This window comes from Pholis gunnellus (assembly GCF_910591455.1).
Source record: "Pholis gunnellus genome assembly, chromosome: 2".
NCBI lineage: Eukaryota > Metazoa > Chordata > Actinopteri > Perciformes > Pholidae > Pholis > Pholis gunnellus.
In genome coordinates, this window is record NC_136536.1 from 789,239 (window position 1) to 816,003 (window position 26,765).

The 26,765-nt window shown below is 41.4% G+C and overlaps 1 protein-coding gene and 1 long non-coding RNA gene across 3 annotated transcripts; both read right to left on the reverse strand.

The window, feature by feature from the left end:
- Positions 1-1,282: 1,282 nt before the first annotated feature.
- On the reverse strand, positions 1,283-4,604 carry LOC306713477. Of its 2 annotated transcripts, XR_013767590.1 has the most exons (5): positions 4,339-4,604; positions 4,115-4,302; positions 3,244-3,495; positions 2,881-2,916; positions 1,283-1,609 (listed from the first exon to the last, which is right to left on the reverse strand). It is a non-coding gene; the product is annotated as an uncharacterized lncRNA (long non-coding RNA). The 2 variants fall into 2 exon arrangements; XR_013767591.1 differs by having other exon boundaries at positions 4,115-4,604.
- Positions 4,605-4,865: 261 nt separating this feature from the next.
- Positions 4,866-23,025, reverse strand: LOC306713548 (suppressor of tumorigenicity 14 protein homolog). The gene is made up of 19 exons (XM_079183286.1): positions 22,705-23,025; positions 20,643-20,805; positions 19,711-19,841; positions 19,532-19,602; positions 19,116-19,309; positions 17,957-17,992; positions 17,508-17,736; positions 16,492-16,625; positions 15,053-15,150; positions 14,806-14,906; positions 12,498-12,631; positions 12,255-12,359; positions 11,857-11,964; positions 11,610-11,726; positions 10,842-10,967; positions 10,546-10,729; positions 9,829-10,100; positions 8,939-9,075; positions 4,866-8,107 (listed from the first exon to the last, which is right to left on the reverse strand). Exons 1-19 carry the CDS (start codon positions 22,744-22,746, stop codon positions 7,946-7,948), a joined length of 2,544 nt encoding a protein of 847 aa, XP_079039412.1. The 5' UTR covers positions 22,747-23,025; the 3' UTR covers positions 4,866-7,945.
- Positions 23,026-26,765: the final 3,740 nt, after the last annotated feature.

Genomic DNA, 26,765 nt, shown 5'->3' on the forward strand with positions numbered 1-26,765 from the left:
ATGGACTTGATTAAATGTCTCTGAGGCTAGATGTGTATGTGGAGTTAAAGCTTTGTTTGTTCTCTTGGCTTCGTAGCGTGAGCCTCCACAGACGGCGCGCGACCTCCGAGCATGAATAAAGGCGTTCGTGCTCAATGTACTGTTCGTTGTATTATTCTCCGAAACACCAGCAGACGAACTAACAAAATGAAGTGTGAAGAATCAAAAAGTGTGACTGATAGATCTGCCCATAGACTGTAGGTGTAACCAGCTGAACACCATCAACCAACCTCCACTATAGAGAGGAGGGATTTTAACTCAATCACAAAGTTACAGCTATTTTATAATTTTTCTTAAATACACAACATGTATTATAATTTATATATTTTTCCCATTATCTTATGTTCTCATTGCACAGCTACTGTGTTCCTCGGTTGCTCTGCTTCAGTGCAGCTTGTTTTAAGTCGGGGGTCTCAAACTCGAGGCCCACCACGTCATCTTATGTGGCTCACGAGTCCTCCAGCAAAAAAAAAGTAAAAAAATAAAATTATAATTAAAAGTTAGACTAGATAATAAAAATATCCCCATAGTCGAAGTTATGAGATAGAAAGTCTAAGTGATGAGATACTTAACAGTCATGAAGCAGCTCTGTGGCTGGTTACTCTACATTAACATATAAATGTATTGTGAGTACTTTAAACGGCTTTAAACGCACCCTTGAAAGGATTTTAAGCTTTGAACAAAGTTATTGTAATAACTTGTGTTTGATATTTGTCTCTGCTGTTTTCTTTAAAGTGTGATCTTTGATAGAGTAATGTGTGTTTATTAACCCTAAATTAAAAGGATTTAAGTTATAACAACAGAAATGTGCTTAAATATATTTTAACATTTATATAACTGCATGTTCAATATTTTAACACTTGAATAAACAATAATCAAATGCAGAGCCAGTTATTTACCGATATGTGAGGAGTAGTTACATTTACATCCGGCCCTCTGAGGACCGTGATGCTGACGTGGCCCAGAGTGAAGATGAGTTAGAGACCACTGATCTAAGCATTCACACCCATCACACACCACAGGAACAGCCGGGGTCCTCTGACTGAAGGACGACCCGCTCTACCACTGAGCCACAGTCACCTCAGTATGTGAGACCCTGGCTGAGTTGTGTGCTATTAAATATATATATATATATATAGAAATATATATATATATATATATATATATATATATTTATGGTGGGCAGAGTTTCTACTCTTCTTCAGAGTCTTGTTTAGAGAAATCAAACACTGCTACAACGTCACACATCTGAACGTTTATGAAGGAGAGAAATACACAGAGGAGGAAACTCACAAGGTTAGCATGCTAACGTCTTAGCGTTAGCTGTGAAAGCAAAAGCTAATTGATGAAAATGTAAAATGTAATTACAGCACATGATTAAGTTGAGCAGAGAACTGGGAGCAGAAAGCTGCTGAATACAGAAAATATGAATCATGTTACAAAATAATGTTTCTGCTGTCATTACAAACGTCTGATTAACATGATTACTGATTAACGGTGATCAGCAGAAGTCTCATGGTGGTGGTGTATCCTCGCCTGATGGACCTGGATTCTGACCCTAAGCATCCTCCTGTTGAGAGAAAACACAATTTAAAGTGAAATGTTGTTACATGACAACAGAGTAATAACATAATTATAATTATAATAATAATAGTGATATGATGCAAAATACACCAAGAGGCAGAGGACACACAATATCAAATCTTGCCTACAGGAGAACAAACATGGCCAAAAGGTGAGCAGACACCTGAACATTCCCTCTATATGTGAAAATGACACCATGTCATGGTCACATGGTGTCATGGTCACATGTCATGGTCATGCTCTATTAGCGTCCACTCCATTATCGCGTTAACGCATTAATTAATGCCAACAATTAAATTATCGTGCGTTAACGCAGTTTTTATTAAGAGGACATTTATATCACAAGAACAGAACCAGCGAGCGTCTCTCTCTCTCTCTCTCTCTCTCTCTCTCTCCCTCTCTCTCTCTGTCTCTCTCTCTCTCTCTCTCCCTCTCTCTGTGTCTCATATGTGTAATAATCATATCATTTATTTATCACTACTGAGAATTTAACAAACATAAAAACATGACGTCGAGAGGTTTCAGGTTTCAAGATGTATATTTAAATTCATCTCTGACTCACATGAAGATAAAGTTGTGAACACGTCTGAATATCTATGATCAGAATCATTATAACTGTGTTATAACTGCTGCTGTGTGAAGAGAATCCTGCTGTTAATAAGAACCTGATGAGTTTAACGTGTTTAAACCAAATGTTGTTGACCTTTAGTTCATAGAGCAGCACTTTAACATAGAAGAGCTCAACACACTACTTTAGATTCATTATGAACTTTAACACAACAATGAGATTAATCATGATTAAACATTGGGAGAGAGAGCGAGATATATATATATATAAATATATATATATATATAAATATATATATCAGTATATAATACATCAGTGAAAAGTGATGGAGCAGAGACCTCTGGTGGCGTCTGTACTGATCACATGTCAGTCAGAAGAGTCTTCAGACTTCTATCATTAGTTATTATTATTATAGTGTTACGTTAGTGTTGGTGGTGATGTGACCCATAGACGGATGATTTAACTCTAGCTTCTGTTCTTTCAGATGAATTCTGTCCTGCAAACAGTTTCACACACAGAGAGTTTAGACTTTTCACTTTCATAAAGGAAATAATAACTTATAACGTTGTTGTCACGTTTTTCTCGGTTTCTGTCTTTCGTACCACGAGCTTTATGAAACGTCACTAAAGCATTTAAAACGGGACAGAATTGGTTGAATTGTATTGAATAGATAGACGTGGATTACTCACCTCTGCTGTCAAGGGATGAAGTTGTGTTCCGTCCTCCTGCACAGTTTCATACAAAAGAGTGAAAGTTAAAAGAATTCAAATGATATCAGTTACATCATCCGTCCTCTTTGGTTTTCCTTCAGTCTCTGTTTTCTTAATGCTTCTAATCACTTTTCAGAGTCTGAATCAGAATCCTGCTCCATGTTTCTTTCTGTTGACGTTGTTGCTAAAAAATGAGTCAGAAGATCACCAACATGTCTGTCTCAAGTTTCATGACAATCCATCGGATATCAGAGCTATTTCAGTGTGGATGAAGGTGAAGGATGAAACGACAAAGACACATGAAGCTCAACATGGCGCCAACAGGAGTTGTTGGTTCTTTACCTGGGTTTCTACACCACGTTCATCTGGATGTTCACTTCCCCACCTATCGACTTCCTCTTGGATTTTTGGTCCCAACTTTCTTGCTTCAACTTGTGCTTTTGTTGTCAAAATCTCTTTCAGAACATTTTGCTCCTCGTCCAAAAGAACTTTGTTGTACAGATTTCTTTTGTCAGGGCAGCATCCAACCCTTTCACAACATGAGATGACGGCAGCCAGTACAAGGATACCACAGAGTGTAGACATGCCGATAATCTGAAAGACAGGAAACACAGATGGTTACAGATTCACAGAAACAGCTGTGGCTGCAATAATGCGGCTCATTGCGTGACCTTAAGATCACAGTTCCTCTTTTTAAACTTGTAACGCACCAAATGTGCACATGATAGTCATTCCCCACAGAGTACGTTGATGCTCTACAGCTGAAGAAGGTAACTAATATGAATCCATATCAACATGAAACCTCACCAGCTCATCACTCACATTAAGAATATTCTTTTTGTGTTATAAGTTTTCTGAAATGTTATGTTTGAATATGCAAATGAGGCATTAAATAATGGTAACGTTTGGTGAATTTAGTAGAAATCTTCAGACGTAAATAAATAAAGTTTTATTTCCTCTAGTTCTGGAAGAAAAATAGATCAAAACGTCTGAATTCATGAGTGCAGTGGTGTAGAATCATGTGTTCATCTCCAGAGTTCATGGATTCATATCATCACGTCGTCTCAACAACACACGACGATAAAAGCTCAAGATATCGAATCATTACTTTGTACAGATACTGTATGTTACTGTATGTTGTTACTGTATGTAATGAGAGCAGATAACACAGACTGATGGAAGAACCATCATGTGATAAAAGAAAGAAACTCACCCAGGAGAGGATTTTCAGTTCAGCGATGGCCGACCGTTCCTCAGCTGTGATGTTTGGTTCTTTTTTGCAGGCCAACTTTCTATCGTCCTTCCAGCAAACGTACCAGTCTCCATCGATTAACAGTCCCACAACCCACAGCAGACCGATGGAAGCTGCCTTCACAAGCTTTAAGGGTATGTGACTACATGCTCCCTCCACAAGCTTTGAGGGTATGTGACTACAACAAACCTTCTTACATTCTTTACAGACACATTTAAAACGCAGATTGGTCTCCGTCCACAGCTGTAAAAAAAACAAAATAAAACATGGCATAGCCATGTAAACATTGCAGCCACGAGCACTACTTTCACAATTACACTCCAGATCCTTGTCAAGCACAACATTGTGAATAAAAATCACAATGATTGCTACTAAGGTGCCGAGTTGTGCGCGAGCAAAACCTGAAAGGATGTTCTTCATCTTTGCTGCAAAGTTTGTAAGAACTGCAGAGAGCTGCTAGAAACCTCTGAGCGTACGAAGAGGAAACCCAAACTATATATATTTCCTGTTCACGGATGAAAGATGCTGCATTTCACCGTCTCTGATGTTTTCTTCACTCAGTCTAGAGTCTCACATCACAGACCGGATGTCGAGGAGCTAATGCTGCAGAAGCTCTGCGGTCGCTTCAGCAGTTAAGTTACAACAATAACTCAGAATGCATATACACAAAAGAACAACAGTCACACAAAGAAACTCTTTGGATTGACACGACTCACATGGAGAACAAACATTTTATTCCAAACAGTGAATTATAACAATTATGAAAAGAACATGTATCTGTAATTATCTGTTTGAAATCCAAACTCACAATCTCTGCAACAGGCCGCGCCTTGTTCTCCAGCAGAGGATCAGAATGACTTTTTATTGCTTGAGATTTATCAGTTAAGAGAGAAACATTAAAAGAACATTTCTATATTTCTAGTTGTTCACTCAGTATATTAGTGAGTCCAGTACATTCACCTGAACCTGTGTCTGTCTGATTCATCTTAAAATTAATTTAAATTCCCAAACAAAATGAAAAATGTTCATACGACAAAGAAGCGTTTTCCTTTGAATCATGTTGCTATATGTTAATTATCCTGCAACCCAAACTACACATAGAACTAGAAACACTGTACAAATAAATACATTCAGCAGAAAAGAGTGAAAACATGAATACAAGAGAAGAAATGTAACAGAACAGCGGCTTTGAGGTCGTTCTGCTCGAACCTTAAACACAGAAGACAAACCTCTAACATCAGTGGAAAAACAAAAGAACCTCACGTAGCCTCGTAAAAGGCTTCTAGAGCAATCATGACCGAGCTCTGAAACTGATCCACAACAATAACAATTCATTATTGGCACCTTAGTCCAATATTGGATTCATAGAAAAAGGTTTATACGACTTCGATCTTAACCCTAAAGGTTTGTTGTGTAAAGCACTGATTCTAGAGTGGCCTGTTGTGCCACAGAGCTTTCAGGAACCTTTGAGGGTTCCTTTAAATATGCAGTAGCTCTGTTGTTCTAATAAACAGTGACGGCGCGGTGAAAAACAAATGAACTCTGGTATATTAGCTCGTGTTGTGGGAATCCCGAGAGGACCCAGGACGGTTCCCTGAGGAGCTCCTTCATGAAAAAGTCATGAGACCTGAAGGTGTCTTTGGAGGTTCCTGTTTTTAAAGGTTCTTTTCTGGGTGAAGTGAGGAACCCTGTTTGGATCACAAGGGAACTTATGACCTGTTCATCAGAGTGGATGACTTTTCACTGATCCTCCACATCACATCATCTTGTTGACTGTTGATCACGTCCAAGATGTTCTAAGCGTGTACGTTATTGGCACCAATAGAGAAATTAAATATCATTATTATTTCAGATGACAACATGCTACTTATTGATAAGACTTCTACATCAAACCTCTAATGTGTTAGAAGAAGCCGGTCAGCTGATGGGATTCAGTGAAGTGAACCTCGTGTTGGGCGGTAACCGGTTATAATTTCGTATGATATGAATTTTTCACACACCGTCGTACCGGAGCATCGCCGAAACGACGGCTGTCACTCTTCAACAGGCAGCAGAATATATTGTTCGCCGCTAAGAAGGCAACAGTCGTATTGAGTTCTCTTATGTGTATTGACTTTATAACAACAATTAATAACCCACAACTAACGCGCTTTAACAGGGCAAAACACCACGACACAACAGTTTGTGACAAATAAACAATTTGTAACACTAATAATTGTACATTTATAAAATGTCACCGCCGAACGGCATGCTGGGTACAGCTCACTAGCTAGCTAGCCCGTTAGCACAACAGTCTGCTAACAGCTGGAGAGGCTCCGTCGCTACAGTAACGCTACATTAAAGAACAGAAAGGAGCGATGCAGGAGGAACAAAGACAGACCGGAGACGCACCGATAGAGTCTGAGCCCAAGAGAGGAGCTGTGCCGTCGGATTCGAGGCCGTCAACCGGTAACGTGAACGCGAGTGAATCGGTGAAGCCGAAGGGTCAGACATCGCTCGAAGAGATATTTGCTCGACAAGAAAAGCAAGCGGCGGAGCGACATTACGAACGCAATAAGGATCCAGCTCTGCAGGGACCTGGTCCCACTACAGACAGAAAGACTCAGAGCAACGATTAAAACACTGGATTCAAGGAACGTCTGACCGGGACGACAACACTTCAGCCAAACTGCCATCCCAACATTATAGGAACAAACGAGCACACCCTGTAGTAAGCAAAGCCTTTATACACGATGACATTAACATGTTTTTATATTCTATGTACTCCTGACAGTAGAGTAAAACACTATAAACCTATAAAAACACAGACAAGGAAATACCGTGATATACCGTGAAACCGGCAGAATCTTAAAAAACACCGTGACACACATTCATGGTCACGCCGCCCAGCACTAGTGAACCTTTAGTCCTGAGAGCGGTCCAACGTCACCGGTTTAACCGGTTTAACTCAGTGAGTCAGAGTCTGTAACCGCTTCAGTTATTGAGCAACTGTAGCTGTGAGTATATTCTCTAAACCAAGAACACAAACTGAACCTGTTCAAACATTCACTCGACTGAGGTCATGCTATTTATATTTATGTTTTCTTTTACACCCTGAGAATATTTTCATTATTTACAGGACGGTCTTCAAGTGTTTCAATTACAAACTCTTTCCTCCTCCAAAGTATTTCACAGAGAACGTGTACATGAGGAAACCCTGCTGCCCTTTACAGTTACAGGTTTCTACGTATGAACTGAACCGTATGGAGCTGTTCAGAGATGCGTTATCTAAAGATCACAACTTCATTATCTCCATGAAGACATTCATACTCTTCATGTTACCTCAACATCACTATCTAAAGATCATCACTTCAAACTTGTTATTTCTATACTTTATATACATTATTTTGGTTCCACTTCCTGTTTCAGCTTTAAATATTGTAACTAACGCTTTCTGAATCTACAATAAACGCTTCATAGATCACTTTAAAGCTATTAATAAAAACTACTTTTTGGTTGTTAAAACTCTCTCTGGCTGTTGAGTTACTAGTTAATAGTTCATACATTATAATAAATGGTACTAATTCACCAATAAAGGGTCGTTACATTGCAATAATCCTTGTAAATGTTAATGAATTATCATTAACATTATCTTAACCAGGAGAAAGTGCATTTAATATTATTACTATAATATTGTTATGATCTTCATTATCATAAAAAAGGAGACAATCAAGTTGTGATCTCAGGTTCATTAAGTTAAAAAGACATCACATCAGTAAGGAGTTCTCAGCTTCTGCTTTGTTGAATTATACACTACACTCCCGTCTGCTCCTGGATCCAGCTGCGGTATTTGGTGATCCGGGTGTAGACGCCGGGTTTATTCCTGCGAGCGCAGCCGTCGCCCCAGCTCACCACGCCGGCCAGGAAGACCCGCCCACTGGGGCCGGTGACGGACAGCGGGCCGCCGGAGTCGCCCTGAGAGAGTCGGAGAGGAGAGGTTCAGGTTCAACTCTGCAGTCTTTTACCCAAAGGTTTGGTTTTAGACCCGATGTGTCTTTCTACCAGCTGAAATTGAAGCGACCCTGCTCTCCACTGCTGCTGTATTCTTACGTTAAAGTGGGGGGTTGGGGGGTTGGGGGGGTAAGGGTGAACGTGATGGTCCCGGGTACAGCACAGATATGTTGAAGGCAGATATTCTGGAACTTCTGTTGAAATAAAAACTATAAACTGGGACCAGGGTGAACATATATTGTAACTGTCAGCCTGTAACTGTCTCCATATGTCACACGGAGTCTGTGGAAACAACACGACATCTTGCTTTGTAGCTGTCGGCCATCTTGCTTTGTAGCTGTCGGCCATCTTGGTTTCTAGCTGTCGGCCATCTTGCTTTATAGCTGTCGGCCATCTTGCTTTATAGCTGTCGGCCATCTTGGTTTTTAGCTGTCGGCCATCTTGGTTTTTAGCCGTCGGCCATCTTGGTTTTTAGCTGTCGGCCATCTTGGTTTTTAGCTGTCGGCCATCTTGGTTTTTGGTTGTAAAACAAAAACACGGACAACTTCCGGACCGGAAAATGCCATGGTAGAGACCTGTCAATCACTGTGTAGCCCCGCCCTAAAGCATCCCCTGCTTTATGGTCTGTTTGACTCTAAATGAACACGTGAAGCTTTGGCTTCACTCTTCAGAACCAGATGTTGTCTCCTGGTCTAAACACGATGACATACGCTGGGTTTGAGTGAGTACAGACTATCATGACCTTTCTCCAGGAGTCTTTCCATCTCATGCCTGTCGTTGTGTGATCAGTGTTACCTGACAGGCGTCCACGCCTCCTTTGAGGACGCCGGCACACAGCATCCTGTCGGTGACCTCGTCGTCCATCAGACTCTTACACACCGTGCCGTTGATGATCCGAACCTCCGCCTTCTGCAGGACGGTCGCAGTCAGGCCTGATGAGCAAATATAAAGGAACATGTTTTAGACTAAAACTACAGTTTAGAATAGATCCTCATGGAAGCGAATCACAATTAACCACTTTTAAGTGACCTAGTGTCTTTACTAACAGATGTTATTTAGTTTAGTAGATGGAGAACAAAACGCTGTTCAGTGAGACAAAGATCCTCTGAGCACCAGATGAATAAGTGAAGGAATCAAAAGTCATTGGTCAAAGAAACAGGAAGCTTGGATTTAAACAGGAACAGCTTCCTGTTTCAGTGTCAAGACTTTTGCGCCAATTTTTTTTAATCAAGATTGATTTATTATCACTAAATCTGGTTGTTTCCTTTTGTCTTTGTCCTGTGAAGCTGCTTGGGTTTTGAAAACATCCGTATTATTACATTACATTACAGTCATTTAACGGACGCTTTTATCCAAAGCGACTTACAATTCAGATTCTATCACATATCTACTCCGTAGGCACAGCTACGGGAGACATTATGGGGTTTAGTGTCTTGCTCAAGGACACATCGACATGCGACTAGCGGAGCCGGGGATCGAACCGCCGATCCTCTGATTGAAGGACCTGATCTCCACTTAGACACAGACTTTTCATCAAAAGTGGGCATGTTTCAGCTCTGTACTCCGAGAAGATCACCCGTCAATCAAAACATTTGACTTCTGTGTCATTTCAAACTCAAAAGCAGGAAGCACATCACTTCCTGTGAGCGAGCGTTCAGACGGAGGCGTTGAAGTGTCCCACTCACCTCCCTCTCTGGTGGCCCCCCAGCCCGTGATCCACGCCTCTTGGCCTGCCGGGAAGTCGTAGGTGGCGGAGGGCAGACAGATGGGCCAGATGTTCTGGTTGAGGGTGACGTTGGCGTCCAGCTCCATCACGGCGATGTCGTTGTCGTAGGTGAAGGGGTTGTAGTCGCGGTGAGCGATGATCCGCTTCACGTTCCTCCTCACCGTCCACTCGTTGGTCTGACTCTGCACATGCAGACCCAGCAAGGCCTCCCATTGGTCCGCCTGAGAGTACCTGCGTCAACACACACACACACACACACGTTACCATTTGCTTTATTAAATGGTAACGTTGGTATTTTCCAACCTGGACTCTATTTCCTCTTGTTTTGTCTCTCAGTGACTCACGAGGACGACGGTGTTTTAAACTGGTTCAGTATTAACACACACACATTATATTGTTGAACTTTTTCTTTCTTTTTAATGATCGATGTCATCATAACTGTTGTTCTCACTAAAGACATGTTCTACTTCTATCATGATGGTTCTGTTTCATAGAGGAGCAGGACTTTTATTTTGAAAATCAAGACCACAGAGAGAAAAAACAACCCCAAACTGCTTTGGTTCAGTATAGTGTATATCTGAGTTTGCACTCATCACCGATGATGAAGAGCTTTTAAAGAGCCGGTTTCCTGTCCACATGTGTTCTGCTGAACTTGTCTGTGTATTTGAGCTCCTACTTGTTTGGTCCGTTGTCCTGGACGCAGTGAGCGGCGGTCAGCATCCAGCGGTTGTTCAGCATCGACGCTCCGCACACGTGACCGGTGCCTCTGATGTGGAGGCTGACCTGCCACGGCCACTCGCCCTCCCGGGACGCCTGACCGCCGACGATACGAGAGCTCCGGTACGGCTTCGTCCCGCACTCTGAAAAACACGCAAATACAAACATGGAGACACAGAAATAACCACTAAATCACACAAACGTCAGTGTGTGCGTGTGCATGGGGGGGGGGGGGGGGGGGGGGGGACAACGTACGGCAGTCATCCTCATCAGAGCCGTCCTCACAGTCCCGCTCGCCGTCACACTCGGGGTTCAGTTTACTGATGCAGCGTCCGCTCCTGCAGCGGAAGGTGAACTCTGAACACTGCTGCAACACCAGAGCTGAACGACAGCAGACACAGTGTCAGTACTCACAGTACTCACAGTACTCACAATACTACTACTACTGCTACTACTACTACTACTACTACTACTACTACTACTACTACTGCTACTGAAGAAACTAACAGTGGTTTCAATGATGCAGTACTCGTGTGTTTAAAGGGTGACTCCATCAGTCTGACACATAAAGTTGAATCTCCTTATTCTAGTTCTTGTGAAAATCTTCCTATGAAAATGTCCTGATGATGTCACAGTGATGTCATCCAGCTTGGAGACGACTCATGTCTCAGTTAAAATCACAGACTGCATATATATGGAGCTATAAAGAAGGAAGAAGCTGCCTCGGATACCAGAGATAAATCTCAGCTATTGCCGCCCTATTTGTCGTAGACGGGGAGGTTGTGTAGAAATTCACACGCATTTCTATCTGTGTGTGTCTGAACATCATGAACGTCCACATGTCCTCATAGTTGGACGTGTCCTAACATAAAGCTCATCTTGGTTTCCTGCTGTCATTTTTGTGCGTCCTTACGATGAAGTACAGCGCATTGAGAAAGTAGAGAAGAAGAAGAAGAAGTGGGCGTCCCTCACGAGCCAATCAGAGCAGTGAAGTATTTATTAGAGTAAAGCGTCGTCTCTTACATTTCACACATGTGGACTCATCCGATCCGTCTGAGCAGTCGTCCTCTCCGTTACACTTTAACGTCTCTGGGACGCAGCGGCCGTTTCTGCAGGAAAACTCTCCCGGTTTGCATTTTACTACAAAGAAAAAGAAACATCTCCAACAGTGAGATGCTCACAGTTTTCTATGGATTTGTGCATAAATATCTTTCCATATGGAGGATTATCAGCAGGTATTTTATTTATCAACATCTCCGGTTCAACCCACCACAGTTCTCCTCATCGGTTTTGTCTCCGCAGTCGTCGAACCCATCGCACTCCCAGAACTTGGGTTTACAGCGGCCATTTTTACACTTCATCTGAGACGCCTCGCACGCTGCGCCGAGACACAAAACATCAATAAACAAATATGCGTCGGCTTGTCTCTCAATACCGACTTCCTGTCTGTGTCTCTCAGTTCCAAGCCCATTGGTTCCTACTGAAGAGGTAATTCTTTACAAACACAAACATATAGTATATCAGTCATTTCCTTTAGCAGCTGGTCACTTTTCATCAGTTTACAGCAGCAGGATGTGAGCTGTGGCTGAAAGCTGAAAACCTGTTCACATGTCCGATTCACGTGTAGATAAAATCTAAATGCGTCCACAGTCGGCGGTTTGGACTCACTGCAGTTGTCCTCGTCGCTGCCGTCTCCACAGTCGTTCCAGCCGTCACACTGCAGAGTCTTGTTGATGCACAGGTTGTTGGTGCACTGGAACCTCCCAGGACAAGCTGATCAATGACACCAAACAATAAAATCGACACAAAGGAAGGAAATCAATCTCAAAGCTGAAGGCATGCCAGAGAAGGCGGACAGAATTGTTATTGGGTTAAAACAGAAGAAATTGAATTGAAATAAATCAGTCTTACGATTAGTTGGGACAAAGGCTTCGTACTCGGCGGTGAAGCCCTGGTCAACGTAGGACGAGTCAGAGTTAAATGTGATGGTCATCATGTTGCTTCGGCTGGTGATCACGCTGCTTTTCAATTTCCTGCCACACAGTCTACGAAACAGAGACACAAAGAAGACTCAGAAAGCTCGTTTCTGACTCTATGACTCTACCGGAGGATATCTTGGTGGATGGACAGACAAAGTATTCAATTCAACACTTCACTCTGTAGAGGATCACTAATAGTGTTGTGGACTTGGACAAACCTCGAGGTCTCAAGTCTTCAAAACGAAGATAACGCACCTGTTTAAATTATATCTTTACTTATTAAGAATTATTAAGAAAGTCATAATAAGTTCCTAATAATAATAACTTGTTTAGGACTTGGAACCTGTTGACTTGAAACTTGTTGGTGTTGACTTCGGACTTGGACTTTTTAATCACCATCAGTCAAATTCCTTGTATGTGCAAACCTACTTGGCAATAAACCATTTCTGAGTCGGATTCTGGATTGGAACTTGTTGGTGTTGATTTTGGGATCAAACTAGTTTGACTTGTTTTGGGATTGTTTACTGTAAAATTGTAGTTATTATTTGGGATATAACTTGAGACTTGAACTTTAGTCTGCAAGTTGACCTGTCGGTCTCGGCCTGTCTTGATGTTGGACTTTACAGCCAAGACTTACTGTTGACTTTGTCCCATATTGGCGAGTCAAAGGTCATGACTCAGTCAAAGAGGCTAAGAACGAATTTAATGACATCCTGTCTGAGTCATAGCATACTCACCCAGTCACCATTGTCATATCTAAATCCTCATGTTTGAGTCAAATGTCTGACAAGTCATCACACGTTCATGTAAAAGTCACATCACAAGTTTCAAGCCCTCAGAATTGGAGTCTGATCACAGGTGATAGAGACGTACCTGATCACAGGTGATAGAGACGTACCTGATCACAGGTGATAGAGACGTACCTGATCACAGGTGATGGAGACGTACCTGATCACAGGTGATAGAGACGTACTTGATCACAGGTGATGGAGACGTACCTGATCACAGGTGATAGAGACGTACTTGATCACAGGTGATAGAGACGTATCTGATCACAGGTGATGGAGACGTACCTGATCACAGGTGATAGAGACGTACTTGATCACAGGTGATAGAGACGTACCTGATCACAGGTGATGGAGACGTACCTGATCACAGGTGATAGAGACGTACTTGATCACAGGTGATAGAGACGTACCTGATCACAGGTGATGGAGACGTACCTGATCACAGGTGATAGAGACGTACTTGATCACAGGTGATAGAGACATACCTGACCACAGGTGATGGAGACGTACCTGATCACAGGTGATGGAGACGTACCTGATCACAGGTGATGGAGACGTACCTGATCACAGGTGATAGAGACGTACCTGATCACAGGTGATGGAGACGTACTTGATCACAGGTGATAGAGACGTACCTGATCACAGGTGATAGAGACGTACCTGATCACAGGTGATAGAGACGTACCTGATCACAGGTGATAGAGACGTACCTGATCACAGGTGATAGAGACGTACCTGATCACAGGTGATGGAGACGTACCTGATCACAGGTGATAGAGACGTACCTGATCACAGGTGATAGAGACGTACCTGATCACAGGTGATAGAGACGTACCTGATCACAGGTGATAGAGACGTACCTGATCACAGGTGATAGAGACGTACCTGATCACAGGTGATAGAGACGTACCTGATCACAGGTGATGGAGACGTACCTGATCACAGGTGATAGAGACGTACCTGATCACAGGTGATGGAGACGTACTTGATCACAGGTGATAGAGACGTACCTGATCACAGGTGATAGAGACGTATCTGATCACAGGTGATAGAGACGTACCTGATCACAGGTGATAGAGACGTACCTGATCACAGGTGATGGAGACGTACCTGATCACAGGTGATAGAGACGTACCTGATCACAGGTGATGGAGACGTACTTGATCACAGGTGATAGAGACGTACCTGATCACAGGTGATAGAGACGTACCTGATCACAGGTGATAGAGACGTACCTGATCACAGGTGATAGAGACGTACCTGATCACAGGTGATAGAGACGTACCTGATCACAGGTGATAGAGACGTACCTGATCACAGGTGATAGAGACGTACCTGATCACAGGTGATAGAGACGTACCTGATCACAGGTGATAGAGACGTATCTGATCACAGGTGATAGAGACGTATCAGAAAGATGCTGAAGTAAAAACAAAAACACTGAATGCTGACCTTTCATCGTTGACATCCACATAATCTTTGCGACACTGGCTGCTGTAGTTTCCCAAGGAGAACGTCTTGAACTGAACCTTCAAAAACTTTTCTTTTGGGGCCTGAAAAAGATCACAGAGATAAGACAAAAACAGAAGCCCAAAGTGAAACTCATTCTAAATAAGATGCGATTTTAATGACCTCATGACCTTTGCTGTAACGTCTTTACTGTTTTTTTCTCATTAGAACAATAAAAAGGTGGACTTACCTCGATGTTCCAAACACATTTGGTGTTTGGAGGATAGTTGGAGGGGAAGAAAGGTGACGAGAAGGATCCTTTGTCTTCAGTCAGCGTTCCTCCGCACTCTGAACAACAAGACGGACATTTCACCCCGACATCTTAGACATTTAGGAGACTTCAGCAGAATCAAGAGGTCAGAGGTCACACTGGTTTCCCTCTGATGGTACAATGATCATGAAGACAGAGACGTAACCTCCGGAGGTTAAAAAGAGTAAAATACTCGGAAACAACTGATGTAATTTAACTTCTCAACATTTTTAAATCAAAGCACGTGAACACGTCTGCAAGTGTGTGGAGAAGTTCCAATGAAAATCCAATGGTGTCAAGAACCTGGAATCATGCATGACTGTGTGGATTCTAGTGCAGCGATCTGCTTTTAATTAAGTTTCACAGCCAACTCAGATTTTCGTCAGAACAATTCGCACAAAAATTCATAAAAAAGGATTTTGTGGTTTCTAATGAATTCTTGATGAACATTTGTACGAGGGGAAACTAAATATTTGGACGGTCCTCAACCTCTTCCGCCTATGGATATGTTTATATTTGACCAATGAAATCCTTCGTCCCAGCTGATGTAATACCTCCAGGTAATGTAAATGTAGCGTAAAGAAGCTGATGTGCACTTGATAACGTTAAATGTTGGTCACAGCTAGCATTAGCATCAGATTTGGGATCTGATTAGTTTATGTATTTTGTCGTTAACGTTAGCACATGAGACATTCTCCATCTGAGTGGATATCAAATATATAAAAGGGGATTTTTTTTGCAACTAAAATGGAAGATTGGAACGAGAGAGAACTGCAGACGGGTCGCTGCAAATAAAAATGATCTTTATTTATTATCACTTTTATTTTCATTGATGAATGTTTTTGTTGTTTTTGGTTGAATAGATTGTTGATCGTTTGGTCAACAAAAAGATTTTTTTCACAAAGCGACGATGTCTTCAAACGTCTTGTTTTGTCCAAACAACAATCCAAAACCTGAAGATATTCAGCTCGTCACATAAAACATTAAAATAACGCATTAAAAAATCACCTCGAATAATAATGTACGTATAAATTTGCATTTATTTGCCGGTTAATTTCTTCACACTAGCTGGATGGTTTCTTGTCTTCCAAAGATTCTAGAAATAGATTATTTATTAGATCAAATATAATATATTAGATTATATGTTAGATTATATATGATATAAAATATGATATATATTATATATTAGATTATATATTTATAATACATTAGATTATATATTAGATTATATGTTAAATGATATATTAGATCATATATTAGATAGATCACCACACCTGCATTGAGAAAACTAAATGCGACTCATTCATAGAAACTACCTCTGGTGTTGTAATAACAACGTTAATAACTGATCACTGTTGGTTCGGTACTTCCTGCCGTACTTTGAGCTGCAGGGATCTGGGAGTAGTTGGCTCTGAAGCCGGGGAAGTTCTTCTCCTCGCTGGTGATCAGGACCAGCAGCAGGACGTTTCCAGAGGACAGGAAGGACAGGGAGTCATGAGGGTACCCACACTGCCTGAGGAGGAACCACAGAGACATGAAGGAGGTGCTGCGAGTAGAACACACCAGTCAGTCAAATAATACTGCTTTCAGCTGATCGGAGTCAGAAAAAACAAAAGGCCAAAGACTCTGAGATTCATCTGTAGAGCCCAAATAAAGACAAATAAAGTCGACTTTTATTATTAAGCATCACCGTTAGTGACGGTGTATTATAAACATCTCTTTATAAAGAACACCTTTAACTATCACCAATAAACACACTAACTTCAAAGTGCAGTTTTTAAAATGTAATAACATTTAATTCATTTCTTATTAATGCAATGAATTAATGAATTATTTATTGATTTACTTATTTAATAATCTAATAAATATATATATATTTATTACTGTATTTATTCATATAGTTATTTATCTATTTATTGTACTCTATTTTTAAATTAAATTGAATTGAATTGAATTAAATGTAAATTGTGTGCGTCTTTGTGAAGGAGTGTTCATGCTGGAACAGCAGTACAATACAACAGTTGTAATTTAACCATATGTGCATGTCTCTCTCCTGGTAAAAATAAAAATGTGTTTCTAATAAAGTTTGTTTTTAGTCATTTAGAACTTTGACAGATTTCTACACTGTAAGAAAAGTCCACATATCACTAACAACACCTCATATCTGGGCCACATATTTCAAAAGGTTCATGTTATGAGATTTTTGCAAATCTGCCAATAATTTAAAAAAAAAGAAAAAACAGACACTGAACAGCAGCTGAACATCTGGTGTCGGCTGACCTCCGCTGGGTTAATGTCTCACTTTGTGTTTAACAGATAATAAAAAGCTTCTTCAAACTCTCAACAGCTCAGTGAAGGATTTGAACCTCTAAGACGTCAGCGGTCTGTGCCTCACTCTGTCAGGACGCGCTTCTGTATCGGAGCCAGCGAGTCGTAGATCTGGATGAAGTCCTTCTGACAGTCGTCCTCCAGGATCAGAGTGTGGAAGTCCAGGCGGACTCGGTGGCCCGGGTCGGCCCTCAGCCTCCACTGCAGGTAGACGTTGGGCGGGTACGAGGAGTCGGGGAACCCCGGAGACTGGACCACCCCCGCTGAGCTGACGTGGAGGTTGAACTGCTCCTTCACTGGAAATAACAAAAAAAAGGAAAGAAGTTGACTAAAGCGGACTCCTGGTCTAACTTAACTCTGGAAAGTCACTCATTTTCTAATTACTTTACAATAACATCAATTATTGTCAATAAGTCAAATTTAGTTTGTGGAATAAAACATCCTGAGACATGAAGAATCCCTCTTTGCTTTGTGACTTTACTTTGAAAGAACACAACTTTCATGAACGTTTCTCACCAAATAAAGAGTTGCTCGTCATGCGTGGGTCGATCGCTGTGGACAGGAAGGAGAAGTCATTGAACAGAGTGCACAGCTTCCTGAAACAAAAGCCTTTAAAGCTCTTTCACAGACATTTGCAGCTCAGATTGTTTAAAAAGCTTGAGTCAACCTGAACGACTTTAACCCTTAAACTCTAGCCCTATTTCTAGGCCTCTGCTCGAAAATGGCATACCCATACTCAAGAGAGCGTAGTTCTCTAACTACAAGGGCTATTTGAATCATTTTGATGTTATAATAAAGGTAACGCTTGTGAGATTTGATCAGATGTGTAAATATCAGTGTATATGTTACTGGTTGATACTAAATGAAGATGGAACACAGCTCACATTGAAAAGTTTCAGGTTCGCCTGAAAAAAAAGCACTTTTATTGATATTATTTATTTGAAATAATGCAGCTGAAAGCCTAAAAACTCCCGCATATCATAGCACAACATGTCAGTAGTCTCCAAAAAAAATGTGGCTTTGATAAAGTGAAGCACAACAAAGTTATACACACACACACACACACACACACACACACACACACACACACACTAGACAAACCAATGTATCAAGTGTCTTGATGCCTTTAGTAGTAGTGGTAGTAGTGGTTTTAGTAGTAGTAGTGGTAGTAGTGGTTTTAGTAGTAGTAGTGGTTTTAGTAGTAGTAGTAGTAGTAGTGGTTTTAGTAGTAGTAGTGGTTTTAGTAGTGGTTTTAGTAGTAGTAGTAGTAGTAGTAGTAATGGTTTTAGTAGTAGTAGTAGTAGTAGTAGTGGTTTTAGTAGTAGTAGTAGTAGTAGTAGTGGTTTTAGTAGTATTGAAGTAGTTTCACATATTGTTAACATCCTTCAGGAAAAGTTTTTATTTTATTGTTACGTTTATATTCAAGATTTTGCTCTCAAATATAATATAAAAAATAAATATTTCTTTTTTTGTACGTGGTTTAGCCGCTAACAGATTAGCATGAATAAAATGTCTTAAAGTGATCACACTTCTCTTGCTGTCCTGCAGGTGTCGCTGTTGATGGATTTGAATCAGAATTATTGTTCCGTGTTGTAAACACAGAAGTAAAGTTCAGTGCTGACAGAACTGAATGATGGAGTGGATTATTATGGTATGGCAGTATGGGCGGTCAGACCTCGTGAGATGACGTTGTTGACCTTCAGGGCGTCGGTGGGTACCAGCATCACCCGTCCTCGTCTCTGCTGACTGTCCGTCTCCGGCTCCAGAGACTCGACGGCTTCGTCCAGCGACGCCTGCTGGAGCACGTGCACGTCAAACTCCGACTGGTAATACGCTACGACGCCTTCACCGCCGGCGCCGTCGCCCTCACTGCAGACAACAGGAGAGACGAGGAGTTTCCTCTTCATATAACACATCACTTATATGCAATGATCTTCCTTCTGTTTCCGAGGTTAGCCTAGCTTAGCATAAAGACTGGAAGCAGGGGGAAACAGCTAGCCAGATAATAATAAGAACGTTTCAGCGTTAAGTTACTGAACACTTCCTCAAAGTGAAGTTTCTCCATCAACAGCAAAGAGTGTGTGACGGTACCTGAAGGCCTGGACTGTGGAGCCTTTGAAGTGTTTAGCCAGCACTGAGTTCTTGGAGTAAATCAGCTTCAGCTGAAAGACAAAAAGGTCAGAAATAAACCAATAAATATATGAACGATCATATCTGTCCAGTGTCGTCACAACCACATCAGCAGAGGAAGCTCTGAAGAGGAGTCTCACCTGTCTGCTGACCAGAGAGGCCAGCTGAGAGAACGGAGGACTGTCGGGGTCTTCATAGTCCGGCAGGAAAGGCTGGTTCTTGATCTCCATGGAGCCGATGTAGAGCTTCTTCACTCTGACGTCTCTGCGTACTGAAGAGAGTCATTAGTCCTTCATGTGAATAGATCATTAAGATCAATGTGGAGGAGCTCAACCCTCACAGCATCATCACCGCCTCAACAAACCAATGAAGTCTCAGAACAACGTGAAGCTGCACAAACGTTAACGGAACAATCATCTCACACCAGCACCAGATCCCAGAGATCAAAGAACAAAAATAAGATCACATGTTTCAGCCTCTCCTCTCCTCTCCTCTCTCCCCTCCCCTCCTCTCTCCTCTCTCCTCTCCTCTCCTCTCTCCTCTCTCCTCTCTCCTCTCCCCTCCTCTCCTCGCTCCTCCCCTCCTCTCCTCTCCCCTCTCTCCTCTCCTCTCTCCTCTCCTCTCTCCTCTCTCCTCCTCTCCTCTCTCCTCGTGGTCACATGACTGTTGGTGTCAGATGAACTTGAATGTTTCTCCCCCGTCATGGTGAAGTGAACTCTTTATTGGAGGAAACATTTATGCTGAAACATGAAGAATAAAATGTTTTTGCTGAAACATCTTTTGAACTTTAGTTTTGGTTTATTTGTGTTCGAGGATGAACGTCTGACGTGTTCTCACAGCTGCTAGAAGCTAAACGTGACGTTCTTTAAGAACATGTGGAGACGCAGGTTCTGGTGTTTTTAAATGTCAGACCTTCAAGATCTGATTTGAGTTTGATTTATTATGAGTTCAGTCTGAACCGTTTCATTAATCGGCTCATTAACGTGTTGGCCTCCAGACCGATAACAGGGCATCACTCTCCCTCACTGTCGCCCACATGGTGTTTAAATAAAGTTTATTTAAATCCTCTCACGGTGGAAGTGCCAGACCAGCAGTCCGCTCAGCAGAGCCACAGCAGCAGCCGACAGCAGCAGACCTCCTCCGATCCACAGCTTCTTCCTCCAGCCCGGCTTCTTCTCCAGCTGCTTGGGGTCCGAGGCCGGCAGGAACTGGAGGGCGGAGTCCCAGTCCTGGTCCTGCAGAGAGAGACCGGGGGGGGGGGGGGGGTTAACACGGTTTCTATCTTTTAAACTAAAGACTTTAATGTCTTTAGTTTACTTTATAAGAATTGGAAAACAATGGAATCTATACATCAAGTAACGAGTTATTAATAATGAAAAGAGGTTAAAACTACTTTATATATTTATGTTGTTACAACCTGCAGCTCAGTCACGTTCATGTTCATGTGAGACGAAAAAATGAAGAGATTTCTCTCTGTGTGTGTGTGCGCGTGTGTGTGTGCGTGTGTGTGCGCGCGTGCGTGTGTGTGTATGTGTGTGTGTGTGTGTGTGTGTGTGTGTGCGTGTGCGTGTGTGTGTGTGTGTGCGTGTGTGAACCTGTTCCTCTGTGTGAAAGTGAAACAGGGTGAAGTTACAGGAATGTTTTCACTACCGATGAGTCGTGTCAGCGTGTTGTCCACACCCTGTTCCACTCCTCCGCTCCTCCTCCACTCCTCCTCCTCTCCTCCGCTCCTCCTCCACTCCTCCTCCTCTCCTCCACTCCTCCTCCTCTCCTCCACTCCTCCTCCACTCCTCCTCCACTCCTCCGCTCCTCCAAACAACATGCTAATCACACACAGTTGTGGGGAGGCTAGCAGTTCCCCCCTGTTTCCAGTCTTTGTGCTAAGCTAGGCTAACAACATCATCATCTGTGTGTGTGTACATCTTCTCATATCTGGAAGTATTTGGGTGAAAACAGTCTAATAAAACTGTCAGTCAGACATTAAAGACTTTAAATATAAATGTTCTGTTTGGATCGTTGTGTTGCTGACGATGGATTCTCTGTTCATCAGCGTTTCTGTACAGACACACAACTAAACCACTGAACCACTGAATCTAATGAAATCCTGGTTTGTTGAGTGTTAAAGTCGTAGTTATTCACGTCGGTATTTTGGGTCCTTTGTTCTTATAAACGTGTTGCAGCTTCACACAGATTCACTAAACGTTGAAAAGACTTTGAGGAACATTCTGAATCAGAGCTCAGAGAACAAACAGTAAAGTGAGTTTAAACACATCGAAGCCTTTTAAAACAAACTGTTTCATTATTGTTCCAGGTTGTTTCAGCGTATGAACCGGTTTATGAATGCATGAGTCATGTGATCATCTTGGTTGTTGTTGTCACTAATGGAAGCCCATAATGACTGAAACATGAATCATGAGCATCTCTTCATATTAAACTCTGGATGGAGTTAAACGTCGTACTGTACCTTTAAATGTGTGTCATCTATTTATCATCATCTCAACGATCTAATGTTCTATATTTTATTTAAATTACATGAATTAAGTTTGTTTATAAAATGTAAAACTGACAAAATATTCACATGTGATAAAGTACTTTTACTATAGTACTAGTAGTAATACCACAGTGTAGAAATACTCGATACAAGAAAAGATTACTTTAGTAAAAGTACTCATTATGCAGAATATTATATCATAGTATTATAATTATGGATGTATTAATGTGTGTATTAATGTGTTCATCACTTTGAAGGTGGAGCTCATTTTAATGATATATATATATAAATAATATTATAAGAACATATATTATACTATTTATATGATATACTGTATATTATATATATATATATATATATATATGACACTATATATACTGCTGGTAGTTTAATCGGTAATAATACATAATTTATTAGTTGATTATATTTTGTTTTAATAATCTGAATCTGTAAAATAACTCAAGTTATTAAATACACGTAGTGGAAGTAAAAAGTACTCGGATATGTATTGGAGAAGTATAAAGTACAAGTACCACAGATTGTACAGTACTGATGAGTTCATGTGTGGTCCTGGTCCTGGTTCTGGTTTCAGGTGAAACCGAGGGACCTGTGTGACGTCACAGGACACTACAGGTGAGCTCACCTTTCTCGGGCTGAACTTCTCTCCTGAATCCAGAAAATCCATCTTTCTGTAGAGACTCTGTTATTAATATTAAGAGTATTTATTCCGTCTCCTTGTCGCGCGCTTCCTCCCGGAGAGTCTCGCGCTGCGCTGCCGTCACGGTCCCGCTGACACGGCGGCGACAGGTGAACAGGTGTGTACGTCACACAGGTGATAACTCCTCAGTGACTTCACGGCTCGTCTGTGACTCCCGGGTGTCGGTACCGGAGGAGGAACCGAACCGCAGCTCGGTTCTCGAGCAAAAGCAAAGATCCGGTGACAAAGAACGAGGAAACGGGCGACTGAACACCTGAGAGACACCTGAGAGAACAACGGGAGCAGGTAACGCCCACCTGCTCTCCCATGATGCACTGCGGGACTGAAAACACCACAGAGCTCTCTGATTGGTTCCTGTGTTTCAGAAGAAGAACTGAAGTAGAAGTACCACAAATACTCTGATACAAAAAAGTATTAATTAAGTAGCAAAAGTAAAAGTACACATTATTCGGAACAATGTACTGTGTATCTGATGTTGTATTCTGATGTGTTCATCACTTTATTGTTGAAAACTGGTGAAAGTGCAGCTCATCTTATTTACTACACTGCTGGAGTATCAATAAAGTTTTATTTTAATCAATAAGATTATTATTTAATCAAACAAATGTAGTACAGTAAAATATGTACCTCTGAGATGTAGTACAGTATAAAGTACAACATGTACCTCTGAGATGTAGTACAGTATAAAGTACAACATGTACCTCTGAGACTTAGTGGAGAAGAAGTAAGAAGTGTTTGAAAATGGGAATACTAAAGTGAAGTACAAGTACTTCAGATGTGTACTTAAGTCCAGTACTTTGGTAAAGTACAGCTCGACATTGACTGACTTGTAAGTCAAATTGTGTCCACTAGAGGGCGCTGCTCCACCAGTTTAGACTTCAATCCACTGATTCTAAACCTCACTTCGTGTGTTTATCCTGAGCGGTAATATATACATATATATATATATATTATATATACACATATATGTATATATATTATACAGTATATCATATAAATAGTATAATATATGTTATTATATTATATATATATATTATATATATGTATATATATACATATATATGTTTATATATATATAATATATATATATACATATATATATATGTATATATATATATATGTATATATTATATATATACATATATATATATAATCAGACACAAACAAACGCGTGATGTTCTGGTTTCTTGTCTTTATTAGTGGAATGGAATATACACCTCTGTGCTTTAATGCTGTTTTCTCCTTCGTTCACTCCATCAGTTCACAGGATGAAACCTGTTCATCGTTCACTGTTCATCGTTCAGCTGTTCATCGTTCAGCTGTTCATCGTTCACTGTTCATCGTTCAGCTGTTCATCGTTCAGCTGTTCATCGTTCAGCTGTTCATCGTTCACCCGTTCATCGTTCAGCTGTAACAGATCATTTCATTATGTTTCTACGTGACACCAATGTTGGATCTGAAGAACAGGAGTGAAACTTGCAGGAAGCTGTTGATGGACAGACACATTCTAAACAATAAGAAGCTGTTGAAGCAGCACTCATAGAACCAGAGTTACAACAAAATAACTTACAGGAATTAGTAACTTCATGTCCTTTAAATCCAGCACTTTAAAATAACATTTACAAACCAGGTTCATGAGCTAAACATGACAAACGTGTTGAACAAATGCCGTATGGAAGATTAAAGGAGCCAATTCATTTGAAATTTGTACTTTAAAATTCTGATTAGTAAGTTTAAAATAAAATAAATGCTGTGACATTGTGCTATGGAAGGTCAAAGAGGAGTATTTATTTATTTGGAATTTTTTGTTTAGAATTCTGATTAGTAATTAGAGGGAATGTTCAAAATGATGATTAAATAGGTAATAATCACTGAATCAGCGTGAAATACTCATTTTGATACAAATGTTACTTAACAGCATCAGAACAAAGTGAAAACATTAAAAACAATATTAAACAAGAGAAAAGTTTCATCCAGTGAACGAACCGTCTGTTCAGTCGACTCTTTAAACCGCAGGAGAAAACAGATAAAATACCTACAACGGTATCCATGCATGATTGTGACTGCTCATCATACACACACACACACACACACACACACACACACACACACACACACACACACACACACACACACACTTTGCATTCTGGCGAGGAACATGCCTGAATGATTTTATTTTGAAATTAATTTCTATAATCTGTTGATTCTTCTAACGTACACGTCTCGTGGTGCAAACACTCGTCTTTGAAAAGTCTCGGGGGGGGGGGGGGGGGGGGGGGGGGGACCAATGAGAGGAAAGAAGCAAATAATGAGTCGTCATGCAAAAGAATGGATGAAGATGCTTCTCTTCCCCTCAGTGTTGTGTGTTCTATCTCTTCTTCTCTGATATGGTTCAGACCAGTAGTGCTACTTCTACTGTACGAGGCTCATGCACGACTTTCTGCTCTTTTTTTCTCTTTTTTAGCGTTTTTCTTTTGGTTTGAGGATTTTGATTGGAAGATGCAGGTGAACGTTTATGATACAAAACATGTTACAGTATGTACGTCGGTGTCTCGTGTTCGCTTCTTGAACGGGTCGAGGAAACGCTTCAGCTGAAAGTCACGCGTGGCCGACGGCGTGCGCTCTTTAAGAAGATCTTTCTCAACACAGACACTCTGTCAAGCTTCTGTTCTACTGCTGCCTCAGCGCTCTACCATCAGTCAGTCTTTAAAGGCTCTGGGCTGAAGGATGAAGTCCAAAGAGAACTTCTACATCTTTATGCTCCGCGGCTGAATATCCTCTTCAGGAAACACTTTTACGTCCTCGGCTGTTTTCTCCAGGACGGTGTCTCCGCGGGTCGATGTGCTGAAATCACCCACAGTTTATCGTCTCCTCGTGTTTTTCTCAACTCAACAACGTTTTCTTGACTTGTGACATTTATATCTCCTCAGTGGCCAAATCTCTCAAACTGCCTTTGAAGCGTCCGTCTCCCTTCGTTCTCTTGTCACGAGGACTGTGAAGAGCATCTGTTACTATGTGAGTTCATATCAGGAGACACACATTAACGATCCAATAAGACTTTCATTGATGGAAGGACTTCACTCTTGAGCTGCGGTGGACAAACGGAGGAGCAGTTTCAGCTTCATGACGTCGACGTGGCTTTAAATGAAGGTTCAACTCTAAAGAAACCTTCTACTAAATCTGTTTTAAGACGTGTTTTCACCTGCAAATCACACAAACCTGAGATAACACTTATAAAGAGACAACGGGCTCCTGGGCCCAGACATGAGGCCCCACCACCTCTCCTACAAATCAAGACAGTCTGCATCCAGGTAGCCTCTTTTTGTATTTATGTGTCTCTTGGTAGTTGTTTTAAGTCTTCTTGTCGTTGTTTTCTGTCTCTTTGAAGTCGTTTTATGTCTCTTTGAAGTCGTTTTATGTCTCTTTGAAGTCGTTTTGTGTCTCTTTCTGGTCATATTGAGTCCTGGTCGGTACCTGTCTCTGTGCCCGATAGGCCTGTTCAGTAATCCCTTCATGGCTGCTGCTGCGTCTTCTAACAGTTAACGTAAACTTTGGGGAAAAAGATGAATAAAATCCACAGAACTGATTTACAGGTGAAAAGATGTCAAACAGCTGTAATTCCCCTGAAATGTTCACTTCCTACATTTCCGCTGAAAGCTTTTTCAGTATCGTACGTCGCTGTGAGACAGCTGGTGCTGGAGTCTAAATCTGAGGACGGTTTGGGATGTTCCCGTCCAGCGGTCCTTTATCTCAGAATGTGGACGGACTGATGGAAGAACCGCTGCAGCAGGAAACACAGCGAGGGACTGATGCTAAGCTAGAGGAGGTCACCTGGTTTAAGGAGAGCTTCATTGAGGGTTCTCAGACAGAGAGTTGGGCGCTGGTTCAGTTTACTGGCATTTGCTGCTTCTTGTTCTTATTAAAACCTCTTTTCTTCTAATGATTTGCTTCCATTCATTCGTGGAGGCTCCAGAAATAAAAGGAAC